This window comes from Seriola aureovittata, chromosome 20 (assembly GCF_021018895.1).
Source record: "Seriola aureovittata isolate HTS-2021-v1 ecotype China chromosome 20, ASM2101889v1, whole genome shotgun sequence".
In the NCBI taxonomy this organism is placed as follows: domain Eukaryota; kingdom Metazoa; phylum Chordata; class Actinopteri; order Carangiformes; family Carangidae; genus Seriola; species Seriola aureovittata.
Window position 1 is genome coordinate 21,714,376 of NC_079383.1, and position 27,477 is coordinate 21,741,852.

At 44.0% G+C, this 27,477-nt stretch overlaps 3 protein-coding genes across 14 annotated transcripts in view; all 3 read right to left on the minus strand.

Annotated features, from left to right (window-relative positions):
• Positions 1–475: 475 nt before the first annotated feature.
• rpl22l1 (ribosomal protein L22-like 1) lies at positions 476–2,341 on the minus strand. Its single transcript, XM_056364300.1, has 4 exons — positions 2,298–2,341; positions 1,241–1,354; positions 819–940; positions 476–697 (listed from the first exon to the last, which is right to left on the minus strand). Exons 1-4 carry the CDS (start codon positions 2,304–2,306, stop codon positions 553–555), a joined length of 390 nt encoding a protein of 129 aa, XP_056220275.1. The 5' UTR covers positions 2,307–2,341; the 3' UTR covers positions 476–552.
• Positions 2,342–5,055: 2,714 nt separating this feature from the next.
• On the minus strand, positions 5,056–10,257 carry eif5a (eukaryotic translation initiation factor 5A). Of its 2 annotated transcripts, none has more exons than XM_056364302.1 (5): positions 10,162–10,257; positions 8,441–8,628; positions 7,854–7,958; positions 5,784–5,915; positions 5,056–5,395 (listed from the first exon to the last, which is right to left on the minus strand). In XM_056364302.1, the coding sequence occupies exons 2-5, from the start codon at positions 8,606–8,608 to the stop codon at positions 5,330–5,332; spliced, it is 471 nt and encodes a 156-aa protein (XP_056220277.1). In that variant the 5' UTR covers positions 8,609–8,628; positions 10,162–10,257; the 3' UTR covers positions 5,056–5,329. The 2 variants fall into 2 exon arrangements, with proteins under 2 accessions (XP_056220277.1, XP_056220276.1); XM_056364301.1 differs by lacking the exon at positions 10,162–10,257 and adding an exon at positions 8,950–8,983.
• Positions 10,258–12,488: 2,231 nt separating this feature from the next.
• Positions 12,489–27,477, minus strand: part of tnikb (TRAF2 and NCK interacting kinase b) — a 53,818-nt gene continuing 38,829 nt past the window's right edge. For 10 of the 11 annotated variants that reach the window (XM_056364947.1, XM_056364945.1, XM_056364938.1 and 7 more), the window contains 11 exons: positions 26,780–26,961; positions 26,483–26,597; positions 24,205–24,313; positions 23,402–23,578; positions 23,160–23,303; positions 21,919–22,053; positions 21,564–21,664; positions 21,164–21,313; positions 19,688–19,847; positions 16,403–16,542; positions 12,489–16,249 (listed from right to left, as the gene is read on the minus strand). In XM_056364947.1, the coding sequence (XP_056220922.1) occupies positions 16,166–16,249; positions 16,403–16,542; positions 19,688–19,847; positions 21,164–21,313; positions 21,564–21,664; positions 21,919–22,053; positions 23,160–23,303; positions 23,402–23,578; positions 24,205–24,313; positions 26,483–26,597; positions 26,780–26,961 (1,497 nt within the window). In that variant the 3' untranslated portion in view covers positions 12,489–16,165. The remainder of the gene's footprint in view (positions 16,250–16,402; positions 16,543–19,687; positions 19,848–21,163; positions 21,314–21,563; positions 21,665–21,918; positions 22,054–23,159; positions 23,304–23,401; positions 23,579–24,204; positions 24,314–26,482; positions 26,598–26,779; positions 26,962–27,477) is intronic. The other variant, XM_056364940.1, reaches the window with a different exon arrangement.

Consider the following 27,477-nt stretch of genomic DNA (forward strand, 5'->3'; position numbering starts at 1 on the left):
TAGATGAAGTAACAGCCTTGTTCAGGTGGTTTTCAGTTGACGTTTAGTCTGATTTTACCTGCCTGTAACAGAAAATAAATGAATGTTGAATGTTGTGTAGTTACAACATCAGTGTTGACTTGACACGAGTGTGTAACGCCACCTAGTGGTCGTTCAGTGTGCTGCTGCACAAACTTCTGCACAAGCTTCTGCAGGGATGTGGAACAGCACATCAGCTCCAGGTGCACCTGCACACTCAGCTGTCAGTTTATTAGGAACACTTAGTTTAATATAACAGTCCTGTAATATAACTCCTCCCCTCATAAAGGTTGTAATGTTCAGTTTTTGTTTAAACTGGTGATTCTGGATTATATCGATCTATGTATATATTATAAGGAAGTAATGAAGAGATTCTGTGAGTTGTGCTTCCTGTTGACGCACCTGTCAGGTGCGCAGAGAGTTTTTTTGAGAACAGAAAAACAAGAAGACAGAAAAGTTCTTTCTCCATATTTATTCTCCTGCCTCGCTCCAGCTGCTGACTCGCAGACAGCTGTGGCGCTCCGCCGAAGACATTTACTCGTCCGCCTCCGACTCTTCGTCGTCCTGACTGATCTGGAAGTAACGCAGCTCGTACGTCTCCTTGTCCGACGCCACCACTCTGAGCCAGTCACGCAGGTTGTTCTTCTTCAGGTACTTCTTTGTCAGGTACTTCAGATACCTGGCAGGGAGGGAGGGGGATGTTATCATTCACAGTATTTTTCTTTTAAAGAGGAATAAAATAAGTATTTTACAGATGTTATTCCTCTGCGGATGAGGAGCTGCAGCTCGTCCCGCCTCACCTTTTGGAGAACTGCTTCTCAGACGTGACGTTGATCTTGTTCTTCATGCGGCCGACCTGGACGATGTTACCCAGATTCCCCGTCTTTCCGTTGACCTTTATCCTCTCTTTGAGGAAGGTTTCCTATTGAACACAGCATAGTGATGCACTAGGGAAGGGAACCCTAGTAAATTTGGAGCTAGGGAATGGAGCCCTAGTCCGGACACAGGGTTAGCTGCTCGCAAAGATCACTTTTATTTAATGTTTAATAATTTTTCTTTTGGGACAGAAAAGGTTGTTAAATAATAATTATGATCAGTTTCAAGAGAAATGTTCCACTGGGTTTATACAAGTTTTCTCATTCTTAAATTCCTGACTGTGAGGCCTGAAAATGACCAAAGTCTCTGTCACTTAAAGGGTTCAATAACTTCAGTGACGACTTACAAAGTTTGCAGAGTCCAGGATCCCGTCCTCCACAGGGTGGGTCAGGTCCAAGGTGAACTTCCATGCAGCTCCCTTTTTGGACTTCTTGCCAACAGTTGGCCTCTTCTGTTTGAGCTGTCACGTAAAACACCAGCGTCAGGATCAGAAACCAACTTTAGAGCATTTTTCTACTGGTAACCAAGAGTGATGAAACATTTCTACTTTTATATATATATATATATATATATATATATATATATATATATACTGCATGTTCAAAATAACATACACTATCTTTCCTATTCTCATTTGTCCCGCTATTAGCATCTTTATTTACTCATTTAGTATTTTATAAGTCCTTCCATTCAGTAGTGTCTCTTTATAAAACATTTTCTATTGTTGTTCAGCAAAACTGTGTTAAAAACAATTTACTTAATTACTCTAGAGCCATAAGAAAACTAAGACAGTAAGTGACAAGTGAAAATGTGACTGCTTAACAAGAGAGATCAATTTTGTTTTTAGGGGAATTTGTCTAAAAACTAAAAAAAAAAAAGGACAAACAAAAACATATGGCAGCCAAAACATTTTTAAATTGGTTAATACATTTTTTAGTAATGTTAAACTGACTCTGTAGCCTTGGAAATGCTCGTTTCTTAAACTGAGAAGATTATGAAATATTAGAGACATCTGCTAATAAAGTGTAATTTTCTGGAACCATTAAAAGTTTAGCTCATAAAAAGTAATGCCGAACTGAGCTGTGGACCTTAAATTACATAAAGACTGACAGTAAATAACACGTTTTACAGCGCACTGCGAGAAAACCAATGATTTTATTTAAAACAGTTTATTTCAATGGAGTCAAGTCTCCTGTCTGTCAAATGAATGGAACACGTGTTAGCAAACGTCAACCCTGCTACGAGCTAATGCTAAATCTCATTAAATCTCATTTAAAACGACACACACAGATGCACATAGTGATGTTTTCTTTAGTACAATAGTTAAATAGACCGGAAAAGGCACAAAAACAAGGAAATAAACGTTAAATCAACTAAATTCAGGAGCAGCGGCACGAACTCACCGGCGCCATGTTAAGGGATCGGACGGGAAAGGGAGAAGCGGATGTGACGCAGGAGTGACGTAGGACGTAGTACGCGCTGCCTGGGACGCCCTTACCATATATGGTAAAGCCAGTGTCACAGCAGAAATAAACATTTCCACGCATGAATCTGGAAAATGGCTCGACTGCGTGCTCTCTGCTGACATGTCAGAGCTCCTGTTTAACCCTGAAATATTTATTTTTAACTTTATCCGCTTCCACAAACGGTTACATTTAAATTTAACCACTTTTCTGCCAAGTTTTTGTCCGAAAATAGAAGACTTTATAGCAGAAGTTTTGCCTGGTGTTGCTTCAGCAGCTGTCTGTGTCGGATGCTGCAAGTACTAAGGTCAATATAGCTCAAACACACCCTGATAATAAACCTGCTGAGCTTGGTTAATCATTGGCAACCTCCCTCTCTCTCACACACCATCCCTGCTCCGCCCTGGGCCTCTCACCAGCCCGGTTCATTCAGCTGCATTTCTATGACCACACACACAGAGAGAGAAAATAAAATCCCTGCTGATGAGTCAGAGGAACCATAACAGGTCAGATGGGATATAGACATAAAGAGAAAGAAAAACAAAACATGCATCCCTCTTTCCATTGTGCTCCCGTGTGAGGCTCAGTGTGCAGAAATGTAGGCAGGCAGGATCGAGTGATTCATCCTCTCATTACAGTTTGAGACACTCATGCAGGGTGTGTCTGTTACTGTGCAGCTCCTCTCCGCTGCCACGGCTTCCAAACAAACCAGTAAAGATGCTGAGGCACAGAAGGAAAAGAGCATGACCTGTTCTGACTCCGAGCATCCATTTTATAACTACCATCATCCCTTTTAGGACCAGGAGGCCACAAGGGAAATGACAGCAGAGATTCCCTTATACTTTAATATTTAAACAGTGCTAATACAATCTGATGTGGTCTATTTTTTTTATACTTTAGTTCATTTTTACCTACATAATGCAAATCCATGTATTATGTACAAATATTGTCTTTAATGCTTGTTTTGTTTTCCTTTTCAGTAGTTTTGGTTAAGTCACTTGGAGTGACAGAAAACAGAAGTTTTGAAATGCTAATTTAATCACATTTAGTTATTGACTAACTCAGTAAAATAACTTGATCTTAAGTTGTTTCAGTTGGTAACTCAGTTGAAACCATCCTGTGCAGACGACCTTCATTTGTAATTTACTTTAATACATTTTGTATTCTACGGATTTTAATAATTTCTCATCCTATTTGTTTTTCTCCTAAATAGAAATGTGCATGTGTTTTCAAACCACAAGTTTTAATTAGATGAGCTTTGATATCTACACCAACCCCCCGGTTCATGCAGCCCTGGTTGGGACTCTACACTAAGTCTGAATTTAATTAATGTTATTCTATATTTTTTCTGCACATTTATTTTTGTATATTTAAAGGAGTGGCAGGAAGCTTTAAAGGAAAGTGTCTTTATCTGCAGCTTGAAAGAAATGTTGAATTTCAGGTGCTATTTTTTTTTTTTTTTTTTTTTAAATTCAACCACAGAAAAAGTTGCACAAACGCAGTGGATGATGCCTTTTACGGCCCCCAGGGGCCCATTGTCTCATGGTCTGTCCATTTGTATCCGACAGGTGAAGCAGCACAGAACAGTTTGACATAGGAAACACACAACCCGCTGTCACATTAATATTTGGAGTAGTTTTTCCCACCAACACCAGTTTGTACTTCTGTTGATGTAATTACAGGTTCTGCAGACGTGATTATTTAAATGCTTCATGAGTTCAGCTTGTTTTATACCAGAGGTTTATAAGTAAATCCTGAGCAGTAAAACCAGTCTCCTGTAGTTTTAAGCACAAACTAAAAGACAGTTTTCTTTACAACCCGATCACCACTTTACTTTGGAAACAAAACCAGACAGACATAGTTTGCAGTTTTTGTCCATTTGTTTCATCGTTTTATTTTTGCCATCTCCAGTCAGGTGATAAAGGCCTCGAGTGAACAAAAAGTTTGCAACTCTACCACCCTCCCCAACCCGATTGAGTCCCTCAAAAGAAACACACACCTCACTGCAAACCGCCTCCCACATTTCGGAGGCCCACACCGCTACACACTCACGCCTCTCAAAACAAAATGTAACACTCCTTTTGTACTGGGGGATGGCCGGGGCAGCGGGGCGAGCCCTCGACTGCCCTGATGACCGAGGTGTGAGCGCACAGACCCTCACGCCCCTCAAACTTCTACACAGACAAGAGACTGGCATCACGAGGGTAAATCACTGAAGTTTGTTTCTGTTCTTGGGGTGGGGGGAGAAAAAACAAAACAAAATAAAAAAAAAAAAACACTTCTCTTTTCTTGGTTTTAGAGCTTTGACATGCTGGGGTGGACCTCAAGTGCTCTTAAGTGCTAGCCACCACCAATCCCAGCCATTAGGAGAAAAAACAGACCTTGTTGCGCCCAATCCACTCAGGAACCAGAGCAAAGGCCATGCTGGAAAGCGGTATGGCTGCTAGAGGGACAACCTAAACCAGAATTTAGTATCTACAGGGGCAACCCTCCCTCCCACTGCTTTAACAACTCAAAAACTGCCACCCTCCCCGACCCCTTCCCTCTAAAAGGCTTTAGACCTGCTATATTCAATCTAAAGAATATAAAAAAATAATCATACAAAAGCTGAATCCCGTTGTTATTTAAACATTCAGGAATGTGAGTGGCAAAACCAACACGTTGAAGGCAAAAATAAGCAGGAATGAGCAACTGATCATTATTTTTGAAGTTGTTTTATATAAAGTAGATTGTTACCAAACAAAACCTCAGTGATCAGGCAGAGGACCACGCAGCGAGCTGCAGTGGAACATTCCCAACAGCAATGGAAAAGAGAAACGAGAAGGGGAGAAAATAAAAGATCAATGATGAGAAATCACAACAGAATGATTGAGGTTGTCTGTGAAGGCCGACGCTTTGGTGACAGAACCAATGAGAATGCAAGAGACTGGTTGTGGGTGGTGCTTGTTGCCTGGGCAGCAAAGTCCGTCTCCCTATTTGCTGGCCAAGACCTTGGTAGCGACAGCACATTCCTCCCCCATGGCAGAAATCACGGTGACCTGCGGAGAGCACACAACATGTTCGAGTCAATCATCTGAAACTTTACACATGCAGCTCGCACTCCTCACATTTTCCCCCCGCGGGGGAAAAATTTCCGCTCTAATTCAGGACTCTGCATCCCGTCTGCTTCCAGCCACAGACCGAACATTAATGTTGAAACGATAAAAACAAACACACGGCCGACGCTCTCCGGCCTCATCTCATGGCGCCGTTTATGTTTACAGCCCGGAATGTGTCGTATCATCATTTACATCTTCTGGTTTCACAATGTTCACATCCCAGGAATTAGAGCGAGTCATCGACCATCCGGTGACCCTCACACGTCTTTATATCTTATAATAGTAAGATAGTATAGATAATGTCAAAGCCCCGACCATTGACACTTACCATGAATTCATCGCCCGCCTCAAACTTTGCCTCGATTTCCTTGCCGATGTCGCTCTCAGGAACACGCAGGTCCTCCCTGATGTCACCGTTGTCGCTCATCAAGGACATGTAGCTTTCATTGATGTTAACCAACTGTGAAGGAGAAGACACACAAACAGTCAACCACATTTGTATGAACCACAATAAAAAGCAAACATTTGATTTTATACCCAATTAAAAATCAACCTCAAACCTGTTCCTAAACTCTGATGGTAGAGCATGAGCGGCGGCTTGGCTGCAGTAAAATGACAACTGGCACGCTCTGTTTACATCCATTATAACTCTGTTTGTGATAAGCTAAGAAGTTCTGTTTACATATATTTCTCATTCATTTTAGAGCTCGTGTGAACGCAGCCAGACAAGCCGTCCAGAGTTATTATAGTTCGCTGTTTAAGACAATACAGATTAATATCCTGGGTTTTTTTTTGGTACATGAATGAAAATACAAGTGACATCATGGCCATTGCTCAAGCACCAGATCCAAAGCTGGTGAAACAGGCCGCGAGATTTTAACAAGGATCGGCGAGCGCCGTTAGTGACGGTGAAATTACTCCCAACTGCAGCCTGAGGAGCGAAGACCTGCATCTGTGCACCACTGCACTTTTTACAGGAGCCAGGGAGTTTGGGGTTAACGCCGATTTAATTCAACTTGAAAAAGTCCAACATATCTTGAGTGTGTAATATTCAGTGTGTGTGTGTGAGAGAGAGGTTTCGATGGGCCCGTTTGTTGGGTTAATTTGATGCAGGATTTTGTGGTTTTGCTTCAGTGTCGCGTGCATCAGCTGTTTTCACCAAACAGTTTGAGCACATATCAAGAAATTGCTCACTTCCTGTTTCTTGGTGTGACCTCACTCTTGTTTTGTGCGTTTCCTATAGAAACCACGTCTGAGACAAAACACCCGAAGGCTCAGGAACAATAGTAGCAGATTCAATTTGATTGTGTTTCAACAAAGTCCGATGTTGGTTGTTTCAGTTCTTTAACAAACACGACTTGAAAAAACTGCTGTGTGTATTTCACACTGCGATCAATGCAGTCAGCTGGCCAGAGTGTCAGGAGCTGAGCTGCAACGATTAATCGATTACTCTGCAAATATTTTATTATCACGTCATTTTTCATGTTAAAAAAAACAAAAACTAAAATCTGAGCTTGTTCCTCCTCGATGACAATTTTCCATTCTTTGTTGTAATTCAATCTTTGGTTTTTTTGACAGATTTTTTAAAACTGTTTTACAAACTGAACAATTAATGGAGGAAATAATCTGCACATTCATCGATAATGAAACTAGCTGCAGCCACTAGTCAGTACAATTCTTGTACCTACGACATCATCGGCCACAGAGATTGATTTCTAATTTTAAAGACATGAGACTTGAGCCGTCGTCCAACATAAAACCAAAAGGCACCAACACGAGCAACCAGCTGACAAATAAAGTGCATCTGTCACTCAAGAGGTCGGAGGAACTAACGAGATAACATTTCTGTATGTGGCTGCTAAACATTGATGCAGTAGCACAGAAAAGCTAAAAAAAAAAGGGCCAGTTTAGCATTAGCTCCTCCTAGAACATTAGCCTGATCAAGGAACACCATGTTCTGAATTGGAGGAGGAAACATGATCACAAGCAGAAAAATTATAGCTGACAACAGTTTAAGACCTATTGGAAATGTATTTGCTTCCAACAGAGTTAATTCTAAAGATAACTGAATTGAGTATATTGACTACAAAATGGATCTATCATTAGGCAAGTGGCACATTTTCCGCTTTAATTCTGACCATTAAAACCATTTTAAACTTTCAGTGGCGATGTTTTATAACTTCTGCAGGAGCTCCACATCAACAAGACACTAGCAACTGGATATTACAGATTTTTCAGCCACTGGGAGTTATGATTTAAACCATTGTCCCAGTTCCCAGTGGACATACATGACAGCAGTCACATGTTCTTTCTAATTGAGTTATGCATTCTTTGCAGTAACTGCGGTGACACTTGTGTGATAGTAAGTTCCAGAGATGTTTCTGGGCAGCCATCGTACCTGGTAGTCTATCCTCTTAATGGAGGGAACATCCATGTTGTGGGTGGAGGGGCACATATCTTCATACTTCTTGTTGGTGAAGATGTCGATACCAACCAGGTTAACCTGCAGGAGAAAGTTTAGTTTACTAAGAGTTTAAAAAGAAACTGTGTGTGGGGGGGCTGTTTGGCAAAGAAAAGAAAAAACAAAACAAACTGGGGACTTCTGATATTAAAAGTATTGACTTTTAGTTTTAATCATTAAACAAATAACTTCTACAGCTAGAATCTTCACTTTTCCCCCCATTTATTGCAACCAAGCTACACAGGGGGCTAAAGTACATGAGAGAGCACACTGGTGTTTAAAGAAAAAAAAGATAAGGACACTGTACATTACTGCAGCCAACACCTCAGACTGGTCTGAAATCTGAGATGCACAAGGTCTGAGCTGAGCCTCAGGTCTCTGCCAAGGGGCACATCTCAGACAGGAGTCAAGTTTTTTTTTTTTCCTCCTCTCTTTCCAAACTCCATTTAAAACACTGCACTGCCAACTCCCATCTGCTCTCAGTTTAAAGGGCCTACAAAGTCATACTTCGAGGGTAATTTTACCTTAGCATGCCCGTGCTTGCCGGTCTTGGAGGTGGACATCTCCACAATTTTGCAAGGACGTCCCTTCAGCACCACGTAGCCGTTCTTACGCAGAGCAGAGCACTGCATGGGGTAGGTGGCGGAGGCGCCAGACTCACCAGTCTGGAAGTCAAGATCGGGATCTGCCATGGTGCGATGGGTCAGGGGCGCTGTAGAAAACAATTTAGAGATTATTATCTTACTATAAACACTTAATTATTTTTTACTTAAGACCACTCCTAGCATTAAGGATCAAATACTTAAGTCTCATCACTCATTCAAGACATTAAATACACCAACAAATACACCATTCATTCCTTTCAGTATTTACTTTGCTAAAAACTAATTTTAAAATCTTAAATTTGCCTTTAAAAGAGGTAAACCCTTAAGGTGTTTATATGATAATAAGCACAGGATAGCCTGACCTACTTCTTAGCAAAAATAGTGTACATAAAGCACACTAAATATGACAAAGATCTTACTAATCTGACCTAAAATTAATTCGATCATCACATTATGCAATTAATTTGTGTTTAAACTCTTCAGGAACCCCCAGCTTTGGGACTTCTGCTGTTGGGTTTGATGGGTACAAGAGTTATCACGTAATGGCCCCAGGAAAAATACCGTGCCAAATTCTTAACGTGGCTAAAATTTAGTGGGTTAAATAACAGTTTGACGGGCCTGTCCCAGGCTCAGCTCGGGAGCTGCAGCCTGTTCAGGGCCCCACCGTGCGTTGCCTTTTTTTTTTTTTTTTTTTAACGATATCGCGAGATTTCGGGAGAGGGGGGGGGGGGAGTGGCATCCTCATGATGCGTCCAGCAGATTAATTTAAATTTGGAGAAATAAAAATAAACCTTAAAAAGCGACACGGAGAAATATCCCAGCCCAACACGAGGCTGATCGGCTGCGCCACTAATCTGTTAGCAAACATTGGACTTCACATCCCATTAATGCCAACATTAGCCAAGAGACTGACAATAGATGACAACGCCTTTGACATTATTAAACATTAATTCAAGGAGAGGGTTAAAAAAAAAAAAAAAAAAATGCGGGATTTAAGTGCTGGATTTCAACACATTAGCGCCAGCTGTAAGAAGTTAGCTGGCCTGGAGTTTACAAGTGCAACAGCGCCATATAACGCGACAAAGCCAACAAACAATTACGCTGTCATTAGCTAAAGTTATTAGTTTTCCCGTTCAAATCACTTGCATTAGATTTAACTTAACTTATATGCGCTACGGTTTTGGCGCGGGGAGGGTTTTATAAGTGTCCAACATGCGCTGCTGATTCACGAACAGCGAGTACCGATAACCGAACGTGTTAGCTAACGCGATGCTAATAGCGGCTAGTCGCGCTAGCACGTCCATTCAGCACCGTCCAAATAAAAGCAAGAGATTAACATTCAGTCGACAACACCGGGCGCGTGTGCCGTTATTATACGTTTAACGGTCGAGATTGAAGCGTTGGGGCAGAAGTAGACGGCGGGAGGCGGGAAAAAAAGGCAGATATTAGCGTAGAGAATGACAAGCGACTTCTACCGACCGCGCCGCTGCAGGCCGCATGTCCCTTTGATTCAGCCTGGTAACGTTAGCTCTATTACGGACACCCACACCCTGTCCCTGCCCTGCCACCGAATACGTCCACTCACAAAATACCTAACTACTTCCACGGTTTCCCAACCCGTTCTTCGACTATTTTAGTACCTCTGAATGCGTTATGAGTTCACTTAAATAACAGAAAAGTCCTCCGTTTATCCCCCCAAGGCAGAAACACGCGCCATGCCACACTTACCTTCCAAGAAAAAGAGGACCGAAAGTGCGCAGGCGCGGCCAACTTTACTGCAGCATCCGTAGAGGAAGAGGGGGGGGGGGGGGGGGCAAGAGGGAGGGGTGAGGAAGGGGGCGGTTATGAGTTCCGGTGGACGTCTGGCAGAAAGGGTTGCCATGTTTGAGGCTAACCTGGCAACCCAGTTTCCTAAATACGCGGCGTCTAGAGGATTCCACGGCAGGAAGGAGGCGTCTTTTTGCGGCTCAAGAAGAGTTGGAGCATCCGCACCCACTTCCACCATTTACTACCATTTAGTAAGTATAAAATATTAAACACTGTTACTCCAATTCTGCACTACATTACAGAGGGAAATATTAAAGTTGTTACTCCAATACAGTTATCTGACAGCTTCAGATACTTTACGAATTAAGATTAAAACAAACAAACTATGTGAAGAGTTTATAAAATATAATGTTTTATTATGTTTTAATCTACCTAACAGTGTTCATCACTGAGTCATTTTAACAGAAAATCAAGTTGATTTCATAATTACAGCTTCTCAGATTTGAGAAATTTGCTGCTTTTCCTTTTTAATTAAAAAAAAATCTGATTTATTTATAATAGTCTTGATAAGAAATAAAAAAATAAATAGCAGAATGGTAATCAATTTATAAAATAAGTTAAAAAAAAATGCATCACATTTTCTCAGTCTTTGTTGACTTTTTTCCTACCAGCTGTCCAAAACCTAACGACACTTCACACTGGAGAAGCTACAACCAGAAATGTTTTAACTGGTTATGAGAATAGTTGCTGATTAATTTTGTGTTGATTAAAAAAATTGATACATCGAATATAAAATGAATTGATTGATGAATTGTTGCAGCTCTGACTATATATTATACAAATGGATCATTGTTATTGATGATTTAACATGTAAGCTGCATGTGGATGTTGTAGTTTTAGTCATGGTGGAGCTAAATTAATCTATGTGAAACACTTCTGTGAAGTTCAACTGATCATATTGTTCAATGAACAATCTCAATTCTGCAAAGTAATAATAGCTAAATAACTAAATGAAGTATGAATGTGATTGTACATGGCACATTAAACAGGAGTCAAATGAAGTAAGTACCTCAAAATTGTGCTGTACTCTAAATGCACCTTGTTATTTTTCCATTACTGATAATACTGGTGTGTTAATGTGCTGCACTGAACAAATTTAAAAGTGATATTCCATCAAATTTGTGTTTTTAAGTATCAAAAATAATCGTCCGTTGGCTGAAAACACTGAATAAACTGACCTGGTAAAAAGTGTAAATCTAAAACTGTACAGTCTGATGATGGGTCTTATTATATGAACAACATCAATGCATTTAGTTTTATGTCAGCAGTTATTCACATGCTGTAATTAAACCTGAACTGTGAAACACGGCCTGGAATGAACTGCAGGGAAAATAGATTTATGAATGACTAAATAATGGAGTTAAGATTCATGTGGTAACAGAAAGTTTTCCTGGTTTCCTCCTGTAATTATATCTGTTCTCTCAGAGCTCTGCTAAGAGCAAGTCAATGCATTTGTAGAAAACAAGGCAGCAGCAGACACAGCGTTTCCTCCGGTCTCCACTTATCTTTCCATGGTTTTGACCTGTAAATCTTCATCTCCACTCGCGGTTACTGGATGGAATATCGGTTTATTTATAAAATACAACTTATCAAACTTTGTCGGGGATAGAAGAGTAAAGTCCTGGACTTCTTTCCATCGTTGTCAACCATTTATCAACATGGAGGCAGGTATTCAACGTCTCAAAATAAGAAATAAACTTAAATATATGAATTGACTGAAGGTAGAATAAAAGGAGTCACAGACACAATAAAAGAGAGAAATACTGCCACAGCTTTGACCTGTAAATCTCCTTCATAGTTGAGGGAAATTTATGAATATAGTTTTTATGGTGTTGGAAAAGTCTTGACCTTGTTTCACTTATTGACTATTTTCATTATTTCCCCTAATTTATTCTTAATTTTACTTGAGAATTCACGTCACCAAAGTCCATGATTCTAAAAATAAGTTTTTTTAGAAGTGTATCTGTTATATCAAGCTGATGTTTGTTATAACAAGAAAATATTTAATCTTTTTTACTATAAAACAAATAATAGAAACTTGAATTCATTTTTTCTCAATCAAACTTATTTGTCAAGCACAAACATCGAATCAGAGATTGTCAAAAGTCGATAACATGTTAAGGAAGTGAACACAAGAGTGTGAGATGTTTGGTTTCCTTTATTTCTTTTCATCCTGTGCATGCAGTACGACTTCATGGTGCTAAAACCTGGTGGATTGTGCAGGATCAGTCACCCCGCGACCTGTCGACAGGTGAGGTGAAGAAAGAGAGCGGAGCAGGTGCTGTTGCTGTACAAGGAGAGGACATTTATTGTACAATTTCCAATATCACAGATGTGTGTTACCAGATTGAGGTTGTCTTTTGACTGATTCCAGTGATTCAGACGAGGTGAAAACATACACTCACATGCATGTCACACACCTGTGCGCACACCTGCTCGCCTACACACTCAAACACACACACACACACACGCACGCACGCACGCGCTCACGGGCTGACAGCCGCACATACGTTCACAGTCTTGATACGTACAAAAATTGAAATACAAATACAAATAATACCACAATAAAAACATTGTATTTTTTTTTTTAGAAATCCTTATAGCTATGTTCTCTATTCTGTAGAAAGACAACTAAGCTTTAATAAGTGAACTTTATTTTTTTGTCTTTCTCTAAAATGATCAGTAAGATATCATCATAACGAAAATTCTTACAGTATATATATCTTCTTTCTATCTATGGTTTCTCAGACTGACCCCGCCTCCTGACCTTTATTCACAGGGTGCCCGTTAACGTTAACATCCTGCACATGTCAAAGGCTTCAGCTGGCCTTAAAGCGGCGTCGCTTACACCCGTCGCATCCTTAAAGATCAATGAACAAAAAAATCAAGGAAAAGATGAGCCGCTCTCCTCTCCCGTAGCCCCACCGCCACCGTTCACCATCTCCGAAAATGGAAAATGGCGTTCAAAGTGAAACTGAGCCCCGTCCTGCTCTGGGCGTGAGCATCAAATAAAATGCCTAAAATATAAACTCAATGGTAAACGTGAAGTTTTCCAGTGTTCAATCTTTATCCGACTGTTACTTAGAAGATGTTGAACGATCATTTCAGTGTTGGAGAGTTTGTCTCGCACCGTCCGGCGTCTCCAGTCAGACCCGCCCCTGTATTGCCTTAAACTTACAACTCATAACAGGTGACGACAGGTAAAACATGTAAGTCCACCATGCAACAATGCACAACTAAATAAACAGTGATGAACTACAGAGAAAAAAAGAGTAAACTCGGAGTTTTAACCAAAAATAAAAGGTGTGTGAAAGTCCTCACTCGGAAAAACCTCCCATCAGAGAAACTAGAGAACGGACAGATTTACAGAGGTAAAAAAAAAACAAACAAAAGAGCAAGACTGTTATTTTTTTTCTTCACCTGTTTTGCAAAGTCTGTCCTTAACATTAAAGTGAGTATTTACACAAGTGCAGTGCACACAGAACAGTAAAAGGTGGAGAGAACGAAGGGCAGCAAAAGTAAAAACTTCCAGAAGTTTGGCAACTACTCTACGGCCAAGTTCTTCTCGTGAGAAGTGATGTGGAGATTTTGTTATCGTGTTGCTGTTGCAGCAATAATACAATATCTACAACCTGCCTCCTTCCCCTCCCACGAACACACCAGGACGCCGCAGCCACAGCAGATCAATCCGACCCAGCGTCTCATTTCCCCCCGTGACACTAACTGCCTGTTTGCAGTATTTTTCTCTGCTAATGGGGACGAGACACAGAAGGTGTTTGAGCAGCAGCAGCGCTCGAGACGAGTGTTCACACTGTGAGCGGCACCGTCATCAAGTCACGGCAGCTCGACCGTTTCCCACAGAGAGAGAGAGAGAGAGAGAGAGAGACACTTTTCAAGGTCAGCGCATCTCTGCCGCCTCAGGTGTGTTTATTTTGCATCGTGACAAAAACATCTGACAGAGCAGAAAAAGCTCGTCTTTAAGTTTAGGAAACACCCGCTGAGATTCAGCCGACCGGTCGTCACCGCGAGAGAAGGTTTCGATTCAGCATTTGGCTCCGGGCTCAGAGAGGTTAGAGGCTGGTTCAGACACTGAGTGAGTCTGGAGTCACTTCTGGTGCAGATCTCTGCCCCCGACCGGGAAAGTCTCTCCTTAAGGTGCCGACACGCTGTGCAATAAGTCAAGATAACTGCATGTCACACTGTGCGAGATGAGTCTAATTAAGTCCCAGGTCGTCAACTCACGTCGTTCCTTTAAGAAGCGGTAAAACACAAAGTGGTCGCGGTGATGCAACTGACCGCTCATCAATACCTTCTCATGCTCCACCAGATCGCCCGTGTTGTCTTTGTGATTTCAATCCCTCAGATGATTTTGATCACAAATACGTGATGGGTATCGTTAACATTTTAACGGAACTACTACTTTTATCGAAAGCGCTCGATTAACATTAGAAGAGACAAACGGAGTTGGTGAGATAAAATGTGCGAGAGAACTTTTCTGTCGCAACAATGAACAGGAAGTTTATTTTCTTTATTTCTCAAGTACCGAAAGCAGAACCGAGCTCAACGATACTCCGGCCTCCAGCCCCGGGGCTCGTTCAATACCCTAGTGATCGGTAGATGCTATCACCTTACAAGCGATCACCTGCGGTTAATACTCTGCGTAGTTAAGTCCCGCCTCCCACCGAAACAAAAAATGTCGGCCATGTGGAAACATAACGTACGATATCTGCAATGCGTGTCAGAGAAGATCGGTATCAGTATCGGTATCGCGGCATCCCTACATTCCATGTGTCGATTGGTTGCTCGGTAAACGTGGCTCATAGCAGCGGCGGTCAGACATCTTGAAGCCAGACCTTCGGCCGAGTCAGCTGACGGCGGGCGTGTCTCACAGTGAGATCCAGAACCAGAGATTTCACCACGTCTCGTCAAAGATTTCGTTAAAAGATTGTCGACTTTAGTCTGAGAGAAGCCCAGAATCACACAGTGTAAAATCCACAATTATCATCAAACACACTAAACTGTGCATCGCAGCCAACGTCTGGTCAGCAGCTGCTTCCTGATCAGTCTCCACCGCACAGTTCAACAGCTGCTTAGAGTTTACTGATTGATCCACGACGAAGACGAGGCCAAATCGGAGGGAAATACTTGAACTGGCTCAGTGTGGAGTTACTCTGTCTTTTACTTTGAGGGATGAAGTTTAAAACTGTCTCAGAAACAGCCGCAGCCTCAGGAGTTTTCCTCCTCTATTGACGCTACCTGGAAGTGTTTACTCGCCATAGCGACAAAGCGCAGTGAGAGATGTCTGATTCGCGTCGCCTCCAACACGCGGAGCAACGAATCTCCCGACGCACTCGCAGTGTGAACACCCTGTAAGAAAATCGCTGATGTGCTACACAAAGAGCTTCTCCACAGCGCCCCCCCTCCCCCCTGCAGTCACACGGGAAAGTCAAAGGCTACCCGGTGTGATGTCACAGCCTTTAAAGTGTCAAGAACGACCGTCGTCCCGATCGAAGAGTCCACAGGGAAGGTGAAGGCGTCGTCCACTGACAGTGACGCCATCTACGAGGCCTGCAGCGCCCCCTACAGCTGGAGGGTATCTGTATGTGAATGGGGGGGTGGGGGGGACGCTCCTGTGGTTTAACTCCTCCAATTGTCTTTTCAGCAGCTCATTGTTTATCCTCCAATGAACACACACACGCAGATATATATATACACACACACACACACGACTCGTCCTCCTGTCGTCCCTCGTCTCCCGGCGGCGGGTTCAGATGTTCAGTGAAGAAGAGGAGGGTTGTCGGCCGAAGGGGGGAGGGGTTACCAGTTCATCATGGAGCTTCTGTTGAGGGTCATGAAGAAGACTTGGCTGCTGCCGCCTGAACGCACCGAGGCAAAGAAAACCTGCAGGAAGGAGACGAGGGTTAGAGGACGGCGTCAGAGATAGAAGAACTGGAATGTAAGATGCTTCATGGACATTAACTGACACAATAAAGGATAAAGAAAAGATATTCATGACTTCGAGGAGGCGGAGCTGTGCAGGTGACTCGGACTCACCTTGTCGTTCCTCTCCGACAGGAACTTCAGTCGCTGAGCTCGCTTGTGCATGAAAACTCCGTCGAGGTGTCCCGTTTCCACGGAGCGGATCTCAATGGCCTTCTCTCCCCAGCCCATGATCTGGTTGGAGTGGATGTAAGCTGCAGGGGCAGGAGAGGGAACACACACACACACACACACACACACACACACACACACACACACACACACACACACACACACACACAGACAGAGGGGGGAGGGATTGGACAGGAGAAGACTCAGCACCTGTCTCACACCCAAGCCAGTCACACCTCGAGGCCTCCTCCGCCTCGACCTCCGGGAGGAAATTATTGCAGCAGTTTCTGAGCGAGGAGAACGATCACGACCTCTGAGCTCCTCGTGAGAAGAAGTCTGGTGTTGGGGGAAGGTGCTGTCAAAGCAACAGGTAACGCAGGACAACACACGAGGCCGCTCACTGGGTCTCCATTGATTTTGGTGGTTTGGTATCAGTATTTGATTTTAATTGTTTATGCGAGCGACTCAGACTGAGGCTGGTGGTCTGAACTTTACAGGTGAGCTGCAGCATGACAAGAGTTTGTTTCACAATAAAATCCTTCCAGAGGTTCATTAATGGAAGACTTTTAATCTGAAGCATCAGCAGCTGAACAGATCAGAGAGCAGTGAGGCTGCTACCTGATGAAAATAAGACCAAGGGCAGGGCTTACCTACTCTTAGGTCCTTTCTCTCTCATGGACAAGTACGACATGGACTGTAAATAACGAGCCAATCAGTTTAATGATAGTCGAAGGAGGAGGACATCACTGTTCGGCACTCTGATCACACCTTGCTGAAATGTGCAACGTCAAAACCAGCAGAAATGCATCAACAGAGAGGAAATCTGACGACGTACACCTTCCTCTCTTGCGCTGATAAAGTCCAGTAGAAGGTCTTTGACTTAATATATTAACTTAATCAGGTTTTGAAGGGTTGTAGAGAACAGTATCTACACTAGGAAACACTTGACACTTGTGAATGCAGCACAGATTTGCTCATTGAGGATAGATTATGAACTCCAGGGATTATTAAAGCATCAGTTTCTGGCCTGTTCAGTGACGGCCTCCTCCTCCTCCTCCTCCTCTTCCTCCTCCTCCTGGTTGCTCTGGGTGAGCGTGACTTCAGGTGCTTCTGCCCTGGTTGACCCTGCTCGCATAATTATTTTTCTGTTTTTACTTTTGTGGAGAAAAAGCAGCTCCCACCTGCCGAGGACGGGGATCAACCAGCAGCGTGTTTGCAGAATATGTGCGATGCAGGTTTTTTTTTCTTTGGGGGGGTGGGGGTGGGGGGGCTGAGGCCGGGCTTGGCTGTGAGAAACTCTGGTCTGACAGTAAAATACAAACAGACATGTTAACAGGAGATGATGTCCACACGCGAAAACACAACACATAAGCACCGGTGCTCGAGGACAGAGACACAGTCAGTCAATCATACAAGTTTAATCAATCAGGATATTGTACACTGACACCTGAGAATCAGAGAGTGAGGGCCGAATGGAAAAACATAGAGGCTTTGACTGACTCGGATCATAAGATCCAAGATCCATCCTTGATGTGCTCGGCTCTGCTCGACTCAGCCGTGTCCCGTTTCCTCTCGGCGAGCTCTGACTGAGTGCACTGATGAATAATAGATCGATTCAGATGCACGGCGCTCCGCTGTGATCTAACGCAGAGCTTTCATCTCACTTTCAGGCTTGCTGACAAACACTTTGTTTGGTTTGAGTTATTTTCGAGCTCTCACGCAATCAAGGATGAAAGTAAGAATGGATGAGAAAATCCCTTTAGAAATATTTCACAGTTAACACTCGCACAGAACAAGAGGACAGGAACTCAACACCAACAACACACGAGCATTTCCCCCAACGCTTAGAAAAGTGTGTGAAGAAGAAGGAAAGTGTCCACAGTCTGTGTGTGTGTGTGTGTGTGTGTGTGTGTGTGTGGAGAGAGAGAGGTAATGCTCTGTGGGACGTGTTGTTGTCAACTCATGCATTAGATGAATGTTCAACACTTGACGTTAAAGGGATACGCTGAGTTTTTGGGTCGTCACACCTTTGTTCAACTTATCAGTGAAGTGATGAGAATATCGACAGTGAAGCTCTTCGTGTGCGTCCGGTGGATCGTTGTCGTCTAGTGCTGCTACGTTAGCGAACGGAGGCTGCCAGGAGGGGGCGTCACCAGGAGGGGGCGTCACCAGGAGGATGTCACGCCGCTTTCACCGCCACTAGTGCAGCAACAAAGGTGTGATCCCTCACTGGCCCCTCCCCCCCTCCAGGTGTGTTTTCCACCACATGGTACCGACTCGAATCTACTTCTTCTTTTTACTCAATTGATGCGCTGTCGTTACTATAGCGACGACAACGCAAACACGCACATGAACAGTGGAGGATACCGAACAGAGAAACGTCCGCTCCTCCTCAGGTGACGACAGCTGTTTTTAAAAAAAAAAAAAATGGCGGGTTCGTTGAGAGCGTTCTGACGCCTCGTGGCGATTCTCTCCGACCAACCAGTCGTCTGAGGTGTTTTCACGTCACCTTTGGGTGTCGCCTCAGCTCACCTGGAACCTCAGGACGTGATAGTAGCATCCGCAACTTTTGCCCGATAGAAAAACCAATCAAGGCGAGTAGAGGCGAAGGGAGTCGGTACCATGCAGCGGAAAAGGGCTGATTGTTCAAAGTATTGATTGTTGGCTCCTTCATTGATTATTTTGTCAATCAGCTGATGTAGAGCATCATAATTAACCTCAGATAGTTTTCAGCTACACGGCTCATTTATATAGATATTTATACATATACATATTATTTCTTATTATTAAGTTTATGTATAAATATTATGATATAAAATCGTACTATATTATACGATATGATACATAATTCATATTTTCAGCCACTTCCACTGATCTTTGTCTGAAAGTGTTCAGGTGATGGATGAAGGGATTAATCAGTGGCGTGTGGAAGACTTTGGCGTCTACACTGTGCGTTCTCATCATTTATAATGAAGTTGAGCAGTCGGTTACTGAATTCCCCAAAAACCTGTTGTATTCCTTTAAGCAGTCATGGAAACAGGTGAGTCTAAGTCTCTCTTCTTGTTACAGGTGTGACTGAAAGGAAAAGGCAGGAGGAGAGAGAGGAGTGTTGCTTTGAACGGAGGAGGGGTGTGGTAGATAGTGAGGGTGAAAAGATGATCTGCTGAGACCGCCTACAGAGGTCAGAGGTCAGGGGTCAGGGAGAAGCGAGCTGATTGGTTGACGTACCGACGGAGGTGGGCATCTCGCCCCACTGCAGCACCACGTCTTTGGTGATGCGTCCGTAGGTGTTGACGTAGACGCCCTCGTCCTCGTAGCACAGCAGCATCTCCATGCCATCCGTCTTGGGCAGAACCACGATGGCGTGCGGGGTCACCTGACCCTGAATCTGCCGGGGCGACACACGGGAGGGGGGGTGTTGGAGGGGGGTGGGGGCGGGGGGGTTAGGAGCTGCCGCGAGCCCACAGGGGCTCTGGACCCCCCCTTAACCCCTCCTTCCCCACCCTGAGAGACAAGAAACTGCTGCAACAATAGAGTCTCCCGCTCCTCAGCCACGCAATCGCCATGGAAACAGACATGAGCACAGCGTGATTCATGACTGCCAAAAGCAATGTGAGGCGGTTGCTGTGGTTACCGTCTCCTTCCCCCCGTCCATCTCTGACTGTAACCAGACCAGGGTTAGAGGAGGACACGGACTCACCCACTCCATCACTCATTCACTCTCTCTCTCTCTCTCTCTCTCACTCATCCTTTCATCATTCACTCACTCATGGCGGTGGTGGCAGCATGTAGCATTACTTTATATAACGTTATACTTTAATACAATAAATACTTCATACAAAAGAAAAATAAATAACTACATATACAAACATGTAGGAAACTCTTCTAGCTCCATGTTGTAGTAAAATCTACCTCTACTTCTCTGGAGGTGTGGAGAAAGCCCCTCCCTCACCCTCCTCTGCAGCGCCGTTGGTTTTGATGCTCCAGGTCTTATGGGCACAAACAAACCCCCCCCCCCCCCTGGGCTGTTTGATTGGACAAAGGACCCTTATTACCTGGAGCCTTTGAATGTTTACTTTGGGTATTAGATTTCAAAATTCACCCGAGACCTCAGGACTCCAGACTAGTCGTCTTATTCCCTCATATGTTTGAACAGAGACACTTGAGCTCTTGTTTCTTAGAGACTTTAAATGGTTCCTCTGGACTTCAGAATTCACTGAACCCACTGAGTTACCTGAAGATCGAACCCACAACCTCACGCGTCTCGTCAAACGGCTCGGGCCGTTAAGAGGACCACACTTCAGTTTTCAAGTCTCAGGTTCAATCCTCAGGTAAAACAAACACTAGTGCACAACGAGCATCTGTTTACAGCTTGCTCAGGGCGTTGGAAGAGTGCTTGTAATAAAGCCGAGAAGACTCTGACCCAATCTCAGGGTGTGGTTGAGGTTTGGGTTCAATCCTTGGTGAATTTTACAGTCGAAGACCCCGACTCTAAGAAATGGAGGTCAAGTGTCTCCGATCTAATAAGCCAGCGTGTTAAAGGACTGTAAAGCGCCAGTGGTGCAGCGAACAGTTCAGAACCGGCTTCTTTTTGGTGCCTGGAGCTTCAGAACCACAGCTGCCGTGACTAGAGATAGCGGTCCAGTCTGACGGTGAACTGTCGGTAAGGTGGGGGATGAACGTGTGCGAGGTACAGACTCTTACATGTGAGGGGATGTAGATGTCGTAAGGGTTGCCCGAGTCCACGTCGATGACGTGGAAGCCCACGCTGGAGCCGTAGATGACTTTTAACCTCTGCCCCTCCTCCACGGTCAGGTCGACCAGCAGGGGGCGATGCTGCAGGTCAGTGAACGACTGACGGACAGAGAGAAAGAGAACGAGGGATTCATTAAACAACCGAGCGACAGGAAATGACTCCTGCACTTTGTTTCTTTGCTTGTTAGTTTATTGGTTGGTCGGCTGATTTGTGCAGTCATTGATTTATTGATTTTCTATGTTTTTCAACATCATGTCGCTCGGCTTCTTCCGTCGTGTTAGCTCACATGATCTCAAGCACAACTTTTACCGCACTCCAACACCTCGAGCGCATCGTGACGCGTCTCACCTTGAAGGCCATAAACTTGTGGTAAGGTTTAGGCGCCCAGGCGTAGATCTCCACGGAGTTCTTCAGAGCAATCACCAAGAATTTAATCCTCTCGTACTTCACTGCGGGACGGAGCAGAACAAAGTAAAAAAAAACAAACAAACAATCAGACGTTTGTGTGTTTACGCTGCAGCCTGGTTGCTTTGGAAACACTTGTGATTAGCATATTAGCTGAGAGTCGATTTGAAGGAACTTGAAGCTTAATAATTAATTCAAACCTGAATGAAAACAAAGTGTTTGGTTAACGCGAGTCCCCACAGTGTGGCGTGTTATCAGGTCCACGTCCTCACGACACACACCAACGAGGTTTTCTTACCGACTTTGTAGTGAACGCAGCCCTCCAGTTCTCCGACAGTGATCCAGCCCTGTTTCTTTTCCACTTCGGGGTCGTTGTGTAATATCCTGTTCCTGAGCCAGGACAGGTAGTAAACACGCAGCTTGTTCTTCTTCCCTGGTTTGGAAAAAGGAAAACAAAACTATTCTGAGAAATTATACTCACCTTACATGTACGATTTATTTTGAGGTTTTTTTACGTTTCACACTTTCTTCCAATGAGACTTATTATTGCATCAGTGCAAAGAGCCTCATTTCTAAGCCATCAAAGGCGGATCTGATCAGACGACTGCACACAAACAGAAAAGGGAAAATATAGAAACATCTCGGTCGTGTTCAGCGCCTTGTTTTGTTTTTCTATTTGTAATCCAAACCAGTGGGAAGCTTGGAAGTTAGAGAGACAACTGTGACCGAGGGGGGAAACAGGAAACACCGAGGACAAAAACAATGACAAAGACTCGAACGAGAGATCAACAAAAACAGCTCGGGAAAACTGAGGGTTTAGATTTAGGGGCTGAACAAAAAGGCAAGGAGCCAGAAAAATACAGAAGATGGTTTTGCAGTCTGCAGTTCAACCTGCAGGTCAGAGCACAGGGAGGGGGATTAAAAAATCTTCTTTGTATAACAGAACAATATAAGCTCAAATATCGCCTTACGAGCTTTTTGGAGCATTCAGACACATCTCACAGTCTCCTCAAGTGAATACTGAGGGCTGTGTTATTCTAGGAAGGAACTAATGTTAGGAAAGACCACACTGGAAGATCTGACAAAAAAACAAACCTGCCGCCATGGAGAAGACGGAGACCTGGGATCGTTAAAATACGGGGATAAAGGTGGATGTTCTCATATAATTTCTATCTTGTAGACATTCACTCGTTTGTTGAGAAAAATCGCAGAGAGAGAAGGTCAATCCTCCGGCTGCAGACCAAACATGGCGTGAAGAGGGAGTTAATGTCGGATTCAGAAAGTTATAAAACATTGTTGGATTCCTCTAATCTGACGGCGGAGAGTCGTTAAGAAAGACGGGGTGAGATGTTTCTGATGGAGTGAACTGACGCTTTCATATTGTTTGTAAAAGGTCAGGAACAAACTTCTGCAGGAAACGAATCCTCATCAGCGACGTGACAAAACCTAAAGGGACGTTTTTGGATGACGATACCTGGCAGTTGAATCCGTTCGTCTAACAGTTGAGGCTGCAGGATTTTAAAAAAGAGCCACACCAACCTGAGATGGTGACGAGGACGTTGAGTCCCTCCAGGACGTCCATCTGCTGGAAGCGCCGTCGGTTGATCAGGTTGTAAACTTTGCCCTGCCCGCTCCGATCCAGCAGCATCAGGCCGTTCTCCGTCCCCACCAGCAGGTTCACTCCTGCAGAAAAACACACAGAAGTCCGGTCTTCACTTCCTGTCTGTTTGCACACGACTAATATTATTGCGGTGAAGCAGTTTTTCTCGCGACTGTCTCACCCCACAGCGCCGCACACAGGATCTCGGAGTTGAAGCGTTTCTTGTACTTGCGGATCTCGGGCGTGTCGCTGTGCGGTCTGATGTTGGTGGGGTTGACGTTGACCACGGAGATCTTTCTGGCCTCGTTGAGCCTCGCCTGCTCCTGCTCCTGCTTCAGCAGCTCGTCGGCAAACAGCGCTGCAGCGACACGATATGACACACCGCTGCATGATCTGACCATCACACGTTCTTTATTAAGGTTGATCTCCTTTCTAACCGTGGCGTCTGAATGACCCACAACCTCAAAGACATGACTGTTATAGAGTGAAACTAGAAATAAAAACATCGAGTCTCTCAGTGTAGATATTTGAAGAAGTTAAAGCGAACATTTTTAACATTAACTACACTTTCTCTTTATTTTCCAACTTGTCGAATGATGTTTTCAGAGTGCAGACCAACAACTGTGATACTGTGATAAATAATTCTGTGGTTTGAATTAAAGATAAGAAGATGTTTTAAAAACACACCAGTGTTTGTGATCTATCGTGACTTTGAAAACTTTGTGAAAAGGAACAAAGATACATAAAAAAAGTTGATAATTGCATCATCATTAACAAGAACACATTAACTTTTGGTTGGAGAAGCAGCTTTTGTTATTTACTCACTTTTCAATTAGTTCTTGTTTTTATTTTTGAGTTGTTGTTTTCTTTCTTTACATTAAATGTGTTGAGTTAAATGTTGTTTTTCTTATTTCCCACACTGGTAATTGTCTGACGACTCCTTAGTTTCATCTTGTGATGTCCACCTTCAGTCAGGAAACGTACCTGAGGCAGAGCTTTTATCGTCGTCATCAGTCGGGGACGTGCCGTAGACCCTCGGATCGACAAACGGCGTGAAGGACGCCTTGGAGCCTCCACCGCTCCCCATCGCATACTGCCGATCACAGAAACACAGGTTCAGTCACGTGTTTGTCTCGCTCTCTGTTAGTTTGGGGAAAAACTGAATGAAGCAGGTAACTGACAAAATAAAGGAAAGACATGACGTTATTTGTTTCTTTCTTTCTTGTGTTTCAATAATAAAAACGCCTTTAAGCGTCATCCCGGATAAATCCACTTCTACCAGGAGCTAAACTTAACCCGCAGTGTTTCCTTTATTTAGTCAGCTACCTGCGTCGTGTGCTGAGGAACAGGGAGGAGGATACGTTCTGGATCAGAGGCTGGAGAACCGAGAGAGGAGGGGGAGGGAGAAAGAGAGGGGTCGGACGAGCGGAGCGGGGAGGGAAGAAATCCAGTTTGTTCCATCTGTGGGGAAAACACTGGAAACCAAAGCGGGGCAGATCTGAACGGGACAGGGCAGGAAATTAAAGGTGCCACATGTTGTCACGTTTGATTTTCATACTTAAGAGTCACATTTCCTGTTGATGAGCTGAAACATCTTCATGCTTTATTAACTGTTTGTTTGAGCCTGAATATTTGTGAGGCGGTTTTAAAGCGCTTCAGAGGGAACCGGCGGACTCTTCAGCAGAGTGTCAAGAGACGGATTAACACACTGTTGGTTCTGGACCGGAACAGAAACACAGAGCAGCAGCAGCTGAAAGTTGAGACCGCTAAAACGTGGCTCCTGATTTCTAACCCTCGTGTGGTGGCTGCCGGTAGTTTCCCACCCTGACAGAGGACCAAACAACCAGCTGGTGACAGGTGTGTGGGCAGGTGACGGGGTGAGCGGGGTAACAGGGTGAACGGGTGAACGGGTGACAGGGTGACGGTCTGTCAGGAGCAGGTGTGGGAGGGGGGGTTTTTTTGGGGGGGGCCGATATTTGGGTGCCGCTCCACCTACTTGGGCCCCAGAGGCGTCGCCAGGGGAGACCAGGGGGGAAGTGCTTTGCTGCACCAAATCGGGGAGATTGGCGTTGCCAGGGAACAGATTAGCGTTGCCAGGGAAACCGTTGCTGGCGGTAGAGCTCCGCCTCCGTTCCCCATGTTTCTGGAAAAAGAGAAAGAGGAAGGGGGGGGGGGCTACTGTGCAGCAAGGCTGTGATTGACAGGTCAGCTGGTGGAGGGAGGAAGCTGACCCCTGCTGTGTGCAGGTGTGTTTGTTTCTGTGTTGAAGGGGGCGGGTGGGTACTCAACCCAGCGGCACACACACACACACACACACACACACACACACACACACACACACACACACACACACACACACACACACACACACACACGTCTCCTGGTAGGCCAACAGTGAAGCTCCTTTAAATCAATGTTTCCTGTTGATCTTTCCTCCAAAATGTCCAATATTCAGTAACAACAACTTACATTATATATGATAATAATATTAATTATTAATGATTATTCCATTGATCGCTAAGTTGGTAACAGAAAATCGACTAATTGATGAAGTTTGAGTCGTTTTTTTAAGCAAAAATATAAAAAATGAACCAGTTCCAGCTGCTCACGTTAATATGAACCAGTTTTCTTCATGTTTTATGACACTGAATTAAATGTTTTTGGGCTTTTGACTTTTCATCACACAAAACAAGAAATCTGAATAAATAACAACTGTGATGAACGTTTCAACTAACATGTTATTAACTAATTGATTAATGGAAGAATGGAATACTCACTGTAATACTCATTCAGTATTTTACAGCAAATACAGAATCAATTAGACTAAATAACTGACAATTGTGAATTTCTTACTAAATCGACTCTCATCAGTTAAAGTTAAATAAATAAATAAATAAATAAATAATCCCAAATAATCAAACGAAGAAAAACTACAACAACCACTGACGTCCAACCAGATGCTCAACCAACCAATCACAACCCAGAATCTTATTGTCGCCCAATGTGTTATTCACACGCACGCACGCACGCGCACACACACACACACACACACACACACACACACACACACACACACACACACACACACACACACACACACACACACACACACACACACAAGAACAATAACAGGAATCAGCCAGGCATGCAGAGCTGGTGAATGAGCGTCTGAGCGCTTGGCTGTTGCTTTCTGCGGAGTCAGCGAAGCTACGAGTCAAACCCCAGGTCAAAGGTCAAAGGTCAAAACTGAGAGGCGGCTTACCTCACGCATCATCAGGGTGCCCTCCTGGGAGCTGTTTCCATACGTGTCGCCGTGGGAGTCGTTGTGACCTCCCATCATGCCGAAGGACTCGTTTGCACCTTGACTGGCGGCCGGCCTGAAACACAGACGTCGACATGTTTATGTTTTTATTTTATTTTAAGTTGTTTTGACTGATAATCTTTTAAATGGAGGTGAGAGCTTAACAAGGTGTCGTTGTTCGTTAACCTGCCGCTCCTTCTTCTTCTCTGGATTAAATGTGAAATCTGAAATGTGTTGAACATCACTGACGACACTCACATAATTCGCGGTATATCGCTGACAGCCACTGATCCGTCGTTGGCCCCGCCCTCCCCTTCCTCGTCCTCGCTGCTGTGAGACTCCTCACTGGACGACGAGTAGTCCGTCACTTTGACGGGCGGGCGGCTGGTTTCCTCCCCCTGTCGCAGCTCTCTCAGCTCTTTGGCCAGAGCCGTCAAATCCTGCAGGAGAGGAAGACACACGAACACATCATCAACTCATTCTGCCGTTTCTGCGTTACGCTGAGTGAAGCTCAGGTAACGCCCAGGTGAGGTTTTCACTCCGAGCTGACTGGGAGGAGTCTATTATACTATCTATAGACTTTTAAGAAGCTTAAACGGGAGAATGTTTCATAAACGGATTATAAAAATAGTTGCTCTACGTTACTGTTCACATTATTATTATTATTATTATTATTATATTTAGTGTCTGAGGCAGCTGCAGAAAGCTCCGGTCACAGGAAGTGTCTCTGGTGAGAAGTCAGATTGGCATTTCATTAAATTTTAGATCGATATCATACGGCAGCACAAAGTGTTTCATTAGCTCAAAGTGTTGATTATGAGAAAGTAATTTACTGGTGGAAGCAATTTACATTTTAAATGACGAGCAGCGGCCGTCAGACTCTTCTGTGAGCTGCAGCGAACAAACCGTACATCCAGAGAACAGCCAACTTCTAAATGATTGTAAGTGTGTGTCTG

Coding starts and splice junctions, on each gene's coding strand:
- rpl22l1 (XM_056364300.1), bottom strand. Junction 941..1,240: donor TCCTGGACTCTGCAAACTTT/GTAAGTCGTCAC, acceptor TGTGTTCAATAG/GAAACCTTCCTCAAAGAGAG. Junction 698..818: donor GAGAAGCAGTTCTCCAAAAG/GTGAGGCGGGAC, acceptor CCTCCCTGCCAG/GTATCTGAAGTACCTGACAA.
- eif5a (XM_056364301.1), bottom strand. Junction 5,916..7,853: donor TTAAGAGGATAGACTACCAG/GTACGATGGCTG, acceptor TCTCCTTCACAG/TTGGTTAACATCAATGAAAG. Junction 5,396..5,783: donor AGGCGGGCGATGAATTCATG/GTAAGTGTCAAT, acceptor TGCTCTCCGCAG/GTCACCGTGATTTCTGCCAT.